An 11673-nucleotide genomic window follows, 5' to 3' on the forward strand; every position below is an offset into this window, starting at 1 on the left:
ACAGAGAAGCATAAATAGGTAGTAAACCACTAAATATGCAAGGAAATGATTATGAGAGTTGTGAAGGAGAAGAATAAGTAAGTTAAATGGGCAATTCTGAGGAGTAGAAATTTCCTTTACTTCATAATTATTTGGTAATTCATCTTTATATGTTTAATGGGCTTTTCTCTATTATTATATATTTTTCAATTAAAGAAAAAAGAATTTTAAAAATCTTGGAGCTCACTGAGAGCAATGGGGTTTGCAGCTGAAGTCCAATAGTACAAATGATGTGGTAAGAGGCCGGCAGAGCTGTGAATTACAGCAACAAAGAAGGAAAGAAAGTGATTGGAGAATTATGCAACATGAATGGTATTTATGCAAAGACGGCTCCTTATAGGACACAGAACTCTCTGGGTAGCAGTGGAAGCCTCTTAACTCAGAAAGAAACTCCCAACAGTTTCCCAAAGAAAAATGGGCACCAAAGGCAAAGTAAGCAAATAAGCTGTATCTTTGTTCAGTTTGTGCTTTTCTGTGTCTTTGTATGTTTGGCTAAAAGAAGCTTCCTTCAGGAACTCAGGAAGCAGTGACTTAGAGTTGATCCAAAGGATATGAGTGGCCCCTATGCCAGGAATTTATTTCAGGGAAATTAACTGTGGATTGCCAAAATGTTTATTACAAGGGTGTTTAGTTAATATTAATATTATTCAAATGGCCAAAAGCAGAGAGATTTAAGTAACTAGGCTGTAACCCTAAAACAGAATATGCATAAGTTACAAATAACGTTGCAGGAGAATATGGGAAAACATTCACAGTATATTAATAAGTAGAAAAAGCAGATTACAAAATACTATGGACGATGTATCTTATTTGGGGATACTCAAAGAATTTGCATCAAAAGCATAAAGTGGGTAATGAGCTCACAGATGAATTTCATTTTATTTTTTGTCTTTAAAAACTTGGTATGCCTTGGCACTTTGAAACTTCCTATAATTAATATATATTTCCTTTGAAACAAAATAAATAATATTCAAAAACATAATTCAAAATTACTTAACTATTGAAAAATAGATATTCATGTGGTCAAAGACTTTGGGAAAAGTATACCAAATGTAAGCATAGTAGTGTTAGAACAGAAGATTATAGGTTTGTTTCTTTCTGCTTTCTTTCAATGTTGCTTATATTTGAAATTAAAAATATAATTTGAGGCTAGAAAAGAATTGGGATTATAGAATCCCAAATACTTAAATTCTGTTCATTCATCTTTACCCAAATTCTCACAATTAGACCAAATTTTTATTTAATTTATATCCTACTGATAAATTTGATAATGATGTAAGCCTCATTTCTCAGACTTTTAATGAATTCTCTGGGGACACTATTCAAATGCAGATTTTGAGTTAGTGGATTTGAGGCAGGGCTTTTATCTCTAACAAATTCCCAAGTCATGTGAATAAATGCTTGTCCGAGGACCACACTTCGAGTTGCAAAGATGTAAAACACATCTATTCTCCAGCAATTATCTGACTCAGGTAATTCAGAGCTGATTTCAAACAGTTCACTCAATAGATTTTTATAGGCCATCTACCTTTTCCAACTCTATAAATCTATCCTCTCTGTTATAGAGGGAAAAACTTGAGGCATTATATTAAGGTAAACTTTAATACACCTGTTATTATTATTATTATTATTATTTTTTTGAGACGGAGTCTCGCTCTGTTGCCCGGGCTGGAGTGCAGTGGCTGGATCTCAACTCACTGCAAGCTCTGCCTCCCGGGTTTATGCCATTCTCCTGCCTCAGCCTCCCGAGTAGCTGGGACTACAGGCGCCCGCCACCTCGCCCGGCTAGTTTTTTGTATTTTTTAGTAGAGACGGGGTTTCACCGTGTTATTTTTTAAGAAATAAAAAATGTAATGAGTATAATGTAGAATTTAACTTCTTATTTTTCATTAAGATCCCTTGTCTTTAAAATAATATCATAAGATCCAGCCACAAACTCTTTAACTCTTTGTCGTGAAATTATAGTATTAATATATTCTATTTTTTTCTCATGATATCCTCTCTCCCACCCCCAACCCTGTCAAAATCTCTATCTCCTTCTTCCTTTTCTTTCTCCCTTTCAGGTTATTAAATGCAAAGCAGCCATCGCCTGGGAAGCAGGCAAGCCCCTTTGCATTGAAGAGGTTGAAGTAGCTCCCCCCAAGGCTCATGAAGTTCGCATTCAGGTAAGTGAAGACTTTCCTTGGGTGGGAGCAGACAGGGCCTCAAGTGGCGACATGGCTTCTGTCAAGTCAATCCTATGTGCTATGATTCAGAGACCTTGGAGTTTCTAGTACAGGGAAGTTGTATTTTAGGTTCAGTCAAAATAGGCATTATCCCAAAAGGAATAAATCATCCATTATTTTAGTAATTTTGAATAATGGGTTTAAAATTTAATTGGTCTTAACATTAATCATTTACCCTAAGAATCAGACAAAGGAATTCACTTTGAATTTGAATTAGTTAGGTTTTCTTTTGTTTTCCAATTGCTAATTATTTGAAAGTGTTATTAAAAGGAAGATAGAGAACTTGCTCCAAAACAACAAAGAAGAAAAACCTGATATGCTGCTCTGGGCAGCTGAAGAGTCCTGGGTATCCAGAGGAAGAGACAGGAGTAGGTCACAGGGAGAAGAGAGTACATGGAATGGAGTGAGATCACTGATGGCAAGTTTGGACTTTCCCCATTTTTCCCAAGCTGACCAGACTTATGTTTTCCCTGAGGACCCCCACATTAAGAGTCTGTACATGAGAGTGAATGGGACATCCTCATTGACAGAACCTTGAAGAATATAGGTATACATTGGTAATTAATGTAGACAATCCTTGATTTCATATTGTTCTCGCAACTGTAAAAGGTATATTACCTTAACTTTATTTCAGCAAATTTACCCTATAATAAGCCTATAATATAATAACCCTATAATATAAGCCCTATTACCTTTGATTTTTCCTCTCCTGGAGGCAATAATTGCCAATCCTATCTCTTTTTTGATTTTCTGACAACAGCAAAAGGTAGAAAACAAAGATGCATTATAAGAGGAAACGAATTTAACCTAGTATATTTTTATTGGTTCTTTTTTTCAAAAGGTGATTCTTTTATTGAGTTCTAGAAGTCTTATAAAGTTTCTAAATGATATCAGGCCTAATATTATATGTAACATCCAGTTCAATAATATAGTTGCAGAAACACAATTCAAGTCTGTAAATTGCCTTGTAGATCATTGCTACTTCCCTGTGCCATACTGATGCCACTGTTATCGATTCTAAATTTGAGGGCTTAGCTTTCCCAGTGATCGTTGGCCATGAGGCTGCAGGGATTGTGGAAAGTGTTGGGCCAGGAGTGACCAACTTCAAACCAGGTATTTTATTTTATTCAGATAAAATGGAAATGTCACAATATTTCAGAGATAATTCTTGATAGTCCTGGCTTGGCATGCTATAATTGATCTTTATTTACAAAGGAGGACCATCTTTTCCAAAGTAAAACTGAGACACACAATCTATCACAGTCTAGCAATGGAACAGAATATTTGAAATCAGAACTGTCTAATAAAATCTGGGAAATGTGGTCACTTTATTTACATAAAGCACTGAGAAACTGTCCTATGAAGCAGTTACAAGGTTAGCTTAAACTGAAATTTCCATGTTTAACAAATGACACCTTACAAAAGAACAAGATCATGTCCTTTGCAGGAATATGGATGAAGCTGTCAGTCATTATTCTTAGCAAACTATTGCAGGAACAGAGAATCAAATACTGAGTGTTCTCACTTATAAGTAGGAGCTAAATAATGAGAACATATGGACACAAATGGGGCAATGACAGGCCCACTGGGACCTACTTAAGGATGAAGGATGGAGGGAGGAGAGGCTCAGAAAAATAACTGTCGGGTACTGTGCTTAGTACCTGGGTGACAAAATTATCTGTACACCAAACTTCCATGACACGAGTTTACCCATATAGCAAACCTGCACATGTACCCCTAAATCTAAAATTAAAGGTGTTGTTTTTCCTTTTTTTTTTTTTTTTTGCGACAGAGTCTTGCTCTGTCACCCAGGCTGGAGTGTAGTGGCGCAATCTCAGCTCACTGCAACCTCCACCTCCTGGGTTCAAGCGATTCTCCTGCCTCAGCCTCCCGAGCAGCTGGGATTACAGGCATGTGCCACCACACCTGGCTAATTTTCTATTTTTAGTAGAGACGGGGTTTCACCATGTTGGCCAGGCTGGTCTCAAACTCCTAACCTCAGGTGGTCCACTCACCTTGGCTTCCCAAAGTGCCGGGATTACAGGCATGAGCCATTGTGCCCAGACATTTTTTTTTTTTTTAACAGTGTCTTACTCTGTTACCCAGGCTGGAGGACTGTGGCCCGATCTTGGCTTACTGCAACTTCCACCTCCCGAGTTCACACAATTCTTGTGCCTCAGCCTCCAGAGTAGCTGGGATTACAGACATGAGCCACCACACCTGGCTAATTTTTGTATTTTTAGTAGAGACAGGGTTTCACCATGTTGGCCAGGCTGGTCTTGAATTCCCAACCTCAGGTGATCTGCCCGCCTCAGCCTCCCAAAGCACTGGGATTACAGATGTGAGCCACTGCATCTGGTGTAAAATAAAAGGTTTTGTTAATGACATGTTATAACAACTTCTATATAAAAATGCAAACTATTTTAATATTAACAGCAAACTATGTAAAGAATTAGGACTTAGAGGTAGCTTTAGTGAGAAACATATATATGTCAGTGTTAGCCGAAGTGTCTTTTTGGAAGTTTGTAAGATAAACATAATACCTAAACGAAGCACACACCAACAGCTGAAACTATTTACTCCACATTTTACAACAGATCCTCCAGATACTGGAATATGAGCTATGTAATCCTCATTTGGCAGGCTGGATGAACCATGCCACTCTTTTCCCTTTGAATGAGAATGCTGCAAAGTTAGAGGTACATTAGTACCTTTCCATTCCAAAAAAGACTGTACGAACAAATTGCTTCCCAACATTTTGTGTCAATGAAGGAGTCTGGCCAATTTCATCCCTTTAGCCCCAGCTCTGCCACTTACTGGCTATGTGATCTTGACCAGTTATGTCACTTTTCTGTGATTCAGCTCAGATTTCTGTTTTATATAGTGTGAATAAAAATAGGGCTCATCTCAAACAGTTGTTCTGAGAATTAAGCTCTGAAATAATACATGTAAATAGTTATGTATTAAATGCATGCGTGGCATGTATTAAATGTTGAACGCATGTGAATTATCATCATTAGACCTCAGGCATTGAAGCACAAAAGTCACTATTAAATTGGAATTTATTAAAAGTAGAAAATGTGGAATTTGAAAGTGAATCTAAAGGTGAAACATGGCAATGATATAAAGTTTATACCTAGCCTATAATTGTTTACCTCTCCTATTATATAAGGATGTTATGTTTCATACATGGTGCTTGGAAATGTAATAAACAATAGTCATGATGCAGAGAGTCATAATGACAGCAAAGTCCCAGAGTACTGTGTCTGATGATATCAACACAGATTTGTTGCTTGACTGCCAAGCAGAGTAATTTTTTAAAAAATACAATATAGGCAATACTTGGGGGAATCTGCAGTCTTGTAAGGTAATGAAATATTGTAGCCACCTATACTTTCCACTGAATATAAAATGTATACTGTAAAGAAAAGGTGTTTTCCACTGTTTTATCTGGTAGGAACTATAAGTAACATCTTAGGCACCATCCAACATATGGCCTTTCTTTCTAGGTGACAAAGTAATTCCACTTTATGCACCTCTATGTAGAAAATGCAAGTTTTGTCTGAGTCCACTCACAAATTTTTGTGGAAAAATCAGGTAAGCACTCTACACCGTTAGTATAAATTTGAATGAATATTTTGGAAAGCACATTGACATTACCTAAATGGCCTTGAAGAAGTGCAAACCTTCCACATACTAATTCTAATCCTAGGTGTGTACAAGATACTATTGCAAGTGCACACAAAGAAACATTGCAACACTGTTCATTATAGTAAGCAATTTAAAACAGCACAAATGTCCATCAGAAAGAGAATGAATTTTAAAATTGCTATGTAGTAGCACAATGGACTACTACACAATAATGAAAATGGCTAAACTTGAGCTGCATGTATTAACATAAAATAATCTCACACACATAATGTTAAGGGAAATAAGCAAATTGCTGAAGGAATATTTAGTAAGGTGTCATATACAAAAACAATACTATACTTTCTAATGGTTGTTTGTATATGTAGTAAAAGCATAAATAAATCACTGAAATAATAAATGCCAATTCAGAATAATAACTACTTCTACAGGGATGAGAGAGGGATACAATAAGGCAGAGTAAAGTGATTTACTCCAAGGCAACATAGTTATAAGTCTTAGAGCCAGGTTTTTAACCCAGGCAGTATGGCTCCGGAGTCCACAATCTTAATCATCTTGTTTTTGCTTTACTGAGACTACAGACAGATCCTTTCTTCCTTAACACTAGTTGAAAGCAGTTATTTAAGAAGCTAAAACTGCACTACTCTTACATCTATTACTGTGCCTCAATTTTTTCATCTAAAAAATGAGGATCAAAATAATGCCTGCTTCACAGATTTGTTCTAGATATTCAAAGAACTAATATTTTTTGCAAAGCTTTAATGAAATAATGGATTTAGACAATGCCAATAAATTCTTTCTAATAAATGTTATAAAAAGAGATAATTAGATATTCCAAATGAAATATACAATACCACCTATAAAGTATTACCACAAAAATGTAAAATCTGAATCAGATCAAGTGTTTACATCAAAAATACTAGTTTATGAGGGGATACAGGGATACAGAAATATGTTCAACCATATTACAGGAATGTTAGGAGCAAAATCCAGAATGAGGAAAACTCTACAAGACAAATGATTCAATTCCTTCAACAAATAAATTGCAAGGAGAGAGAGAGAGAGAAGGGATCTATAATTTAAGATAATTAAGAGACGACAAATATGTGGACCTAAAAGAATCCTTTAGAGATACACGTTAATGTATTTACAGATGAAATAGTGATATCTGGGATTTGCTTCAAAATACTGCAGTGTAGGGGAGGGAGCAGGTATTGTGAAGGAATACTAGGTGAAACTTGATTGGCCATGAGTTGATGGTTACTGGAGCTGGGACAGGGACATATAAGGGTTCATTATGCTATTCCTTCTACTTTTATACATGTTCAAATTTTCCATAATAAAAATTTTTAAGAGTTAATACATGTAAAGCCCTTAAAAGCATTTCTGGTACACAAAAGCATTCAATAAAAGTTTGTTCCCTGGCCGGTGCGGTGGCTCATGCCTGTAATCCGAGCACATTAGGAGGCCGAGGCTGGAGGATCACCTGAGGTCAGGAGTTTGAGAACAGCCTGACCAACACGGAGAAACCCTGTCTCTACTAAAAATACAAAATTAGCCAGGCATGGTGGTGCATGCCTATAATCCCAGCTACTCGGGAGGCTGAGGCAGGAAAATCGCTTGAACCCAGGAGGCGGGGGTTGCAGTGAGCTGAGATCGTGCCACTGCACTCCAGTCTGGGCAACAAGAGCAAAACTTCGTTTAAAAAAAAAAAAAAGTTTATTCCCTGCACTCCAGCCTGAGTGATAAAACGAGACCCTGTCACTTTAAAAAAAATTGTTGTTGTTATCTTTAAAATGCTTCCAACAAACTATATTTTGTGAAAAGTCTTGTTGTTTTCCTAATTTTTCTGTCGTGTAAATTATCATGAAAGATGTATAATGCTCAACATATTTTGTGGGAAAATGATCAGTGTTCCATTTATTGTAACTCCTCTTTATTTGTATCTCTCTCTCTCTCTTTTTTTTAATTTTCTAGTAATATTAAAAGTCCTGCTAGTGATCAACAACTAATGGAAGACAAAACCAGCAGGTTTACCTGCAAAGGAAAACCAGTTTACCATTTCATGGGAACCAGTACATTCTCTCAGTACACTGTAGTGTCAGATACTAATCTTGCCAAAATAGATGATGATGCAAATTTAGAGAGAGTTTGTCTGCTTGGATGTGGGTTTTCAACTGGCTATGGGGCTGCAATCAACAATGCCAAGGTAAATGGTTAAACACCAGTTTGTGTAAAACAGAAGTTACTGGGAGGCAGTGTGATACAAATGAACCAGTTATCTCTAAACTTTGGCTGTGTCATTTATTACCTCTGTGATTTTAGGCAAGTTATTTAACCCTTCTAGAATAATATCTACTAAAAATACTTATGGGGATAATTGAATCACAATATATATGTAAAACATCTGGCCCAGTAGCCTACATATAATTGGTGCCCAGCATATGTTCTTATACTATACTAACATGTTAGATTATCGATCATCCCTGATTTAAATACAGCCTGTTTAAATATGTCTCGTAAGGATGAATGCTCATCCTAGGACAGCTGACTCTGTCAAAGGGCAATAAAAATGACAGAAACTCACTTCCATCTTCACACAACCACCCCTGTCTTCTCCCTGATGCTACAGATCTCTCTCCCTCAATCAGTAGTAATTCATTTCTGCTTCTCATCCTGTTCCTTTGTGGCTTCAAAGGAGGGTCTCTGGTAGCAGCCCTGATGTTGACCAGATGTGTCCCTAGAATCCCAAGTTAGAATTTAGAGACTCTTACAAAGCATCTGATCTAGAACTAGAGAGATATCAAAGAGGGATCTCACAGTTGGACATCTCAAATAACCTCCTTATTTGAACCTCCCTGACATCAACCTTTATTCCTGACTCAAAACTGCAAAATGCAGCCAGAGTGGTCTTTCAAACAACAAGTCTGAAGATTTTATTTTTCGTGCATTATTTCATTTTTCCCTCAGGGTGAGGTCAAATTCCTCAGTAGGCTACAGTGACTTCCTACTTCTCCCTTTCCGCTGTGCACTGTTCCCTTGGCTCCACTCTGAGTCTCCAGGCTTCAGTCACTGGGGTTTCTGGGCTTTGCACACTTGGCTTCCAGCAACAGTGCAGGGAAGACTGCCCTGCCTCCTTCAGGCTGACTCCATTTATCACTTCCTCTCAGAGATCTACTTCAGGTTCTCAGGTATGCTTTGGGTGTCCCTCCCAGTTTTCACCCCAATTTTTTTTTTCTTTTTTGAGACAGGGTCTCACTCTGTTGCCCATGCTGGAATGCAGTGGCATGATCATGATTCACTGCAGCCTTGATCTCCTGGGCTCAAGTGAACTTCCCACTTCAGTCCTCCAAGTAGCTGGGATTACAGGCATGCACTACCATGCCTGGCTATTTTTTTAATTTTTTATAGAGACAGGGCCCAAGCTGGTCTTGAACTCCTAGGCTCAAGCAGTTCTCCTACTTTTACCTCCCAAAATGCTAGGATTACGGGCGTGAGCCACTGCCAGCCTCTGTCTTCATTCTTATCACACTATAGAGAAATCTCCCACGTATTTTTCTGTCCTATTGTACTATTTGTTCCTTGAGGGCAAGAACTCTCTGTTATTCATTGTGATAGCTCTGGAGGCTGGAATTGTCCCTGGCACATAATAGGAGCTTGATAATTTTTCAATGAATGAACAAATAAAACCAGGTGCATGTGAAACCCTTAAAACAGCCTGGTGAGGCCTGGTCCTCGGCTTTGTAAACCAGAAAGTCCTTTTTATCAGGTTACCTAGAGTTGTTCAGTGTCAAGGAAACAAAGTCAGCCTCACCACAATAAGAGGTTGATCTAGCAGCCAAGATACCAAAGTATGACTCTTCATTGAGAATTTTATCTGCCACACAGTCAAAAATGCTACTCTTTGCTATCAGCATGTTATCTCCCTTTAAAAATGTATTCATCCACACAATTACTCATTAATATACAAATTTAAAAATTGTATTAGAAACCAAACTACAATCAGAGAAGGGTACTAGTAGCTGGGTGGAGTTGACAGCAGATGTGCACATGGCAGTCAAAGCCTGTTTTCTGCTGTATGGCGCTAGAGATTCAGGGAAGAAGTATCACTCTTCAAGTCTTCCTCTGCTGGGCTCCATGCAGTCCATCCTCTTCTACTACTCCAGTCCTTTTAAGGGCCATTAGCACTAGAGATTCAGCTACAGCTTTCTTTCTTAATTACTTATTTTTAATTGAAAAAAATGTGTATACATTTATGAAGTATAATGCAATGTTTTGATATATGTATACATTAAATCAAGCGAATAATGTACCCATCACTTCATATACTAATCTTTTTGTGGTGAGAACATTAAAAATCTACTATCTTAGCAATTTTCAGATATACAATACATTATTATTAATTATAGTCACCATAGGGTACAATGAAATTCCAGAAATTATTCCTCCTCTCTAACCGAAACTTTGTATCCTTTGACCAACATCATCCCATTCCTCATTTATCCCCCCAGACTCTGGTAACCACTAGCCTAGTCTCTCCTTCTATGAGTTTGTCTTTTTTAGATTCCACATATAAGTGAGATCATGCAGTATCTGTCTTTCTGTGCCTGGCTTATTTCTAACATAATATCCTCCAGGTTCATCCATGTTTTCACTATGACAGAATTTTCTCCTTTTTTAAAGCCTAAGTAGTACTCCATTGTGTATACACATACCACATTTTTCTTATCTATTCATCTATTCGTGGAGCAAAAGCCAGGGGTGTGCATACCTAATATTATAGATAAATAAGGAAAGTATTGCAGTTTACCTGTTGCTTAGTAATTTTGTTTCCAATTTAGAATGTATTAATACTTACCTTGAGCAGATTTTCTCTTTTCCTTTTGTTTAAGGATTGGTTCCACATTTTGGCTATTGTGAATAATGCTTCATTGAACATGGGTATGCACAGCTCATTTCCTTTGGTTATATATCCAGAGGTGGAATTGTACAGCTTCCTTTTAAATCCAGTCAAAGTCGACCTAAATTTCCAGGAGCCATTCTTCCCACTGTAAAGGAGGAGATTCTAGCTGCTAAGCCACCTCATGGGATGCTCAGAGAGAAATGAATCTGATAGGAAGAAATTAAGGAAAGTGAAGTATCAGTAATTCTATTCAAAAGGCAAGAGCTTTGATAAAACTTAACTTACTTCTGAGAAGAAAAGTGAAGCAACCTCTCTGTATAATTATTGAGAACACACTAGCACCACCAGAACCCCTATTTCTTTTTGATGTGCTTGTATCTGCCAATTAAACAACATTACACAGAGACCTTTGGAAGTGTGGAAATGTCCTCTAACAGTGGTACTTGCAGACAGATAATCATCCACTGTGTGTAGACCTACTTGCAAATTGTGGGGGCATTTTATAGTGACCCCACCAAAGTTATGCGAGCAAACGCACTTTTACACACAGGGGCCTAGTTGTATAATACAAGTAATGCAGCATATTCTATTTATACACTGTCGTGAGTTAGCCTGAGAATCCAACTAGTAGTTACATTGCTGCAATGGGAAAAATGCATTTCCACTTCCTAAGAGACTCACAGGCTCTTTTTAACTGAGACTCTGGAGAAATATATTAAGAAACACACTGAACACATGCCACAACATTATAGTAAAGAAACCATCATAAGAACAATATTGTTACTATTTGCAATAGATATCTATATATATATATCTATATATATAAATATATATATTTAATATATATATAAATATATA

The 11673-nt window shown here is 37.2% G+C and overlaps 1 protein-coding gene across 1 annotated transcript in view; it reads left to right on the plus strand.

Annotated features, from left to right (window-relative positions):
* Positions 1–362: 362 nt before the first annotated feature.
* ADH4 (alcohol dehydrogenase 4 (class II), pi polypeptide) overlaps positions 363–11673 on the plus strand; it is a 21617-nt gene continuing 10306 nt past the window's right edge. Inside the window, exons 1-5 of the mRNA XM_017875485.1 lie at positions 363–471; positions 2103–2204; positions 3236–3377; positions 5774–5861; positions 7890–8121. Coding sequence (XP_017730974.1) covers positions 454–471; positions 2103–2204; positions 3236–3377; positions 5774–5861; positions 7890–8121 — 582 coding nt within the window. The 5' untranslated portion in view covers positions 363–453. The remainder of the gene's footprint in view (positions 472–2102; positions 2205–3235; positions 3378–5773; positions 5862–7889; positions 8122–11673) is intronic.

The sequence above is a fragment of the Rhinopithecus bieti genome, unplaced genomic scaffold, assembly GCF_001698545.2.
Source record: "Rhinopithecus bieti isolate Rb0 unplaced genomic scaffold, ASM169854v2 scaffold_6708, whole genome shotgun sequence".
Lineage (NCBI taxonomy): Eukaryota > Metazoa > Chordata > Mammalia > Primates > Cercopithecidae > Rhinopithecus > Rhinopithecus bieti.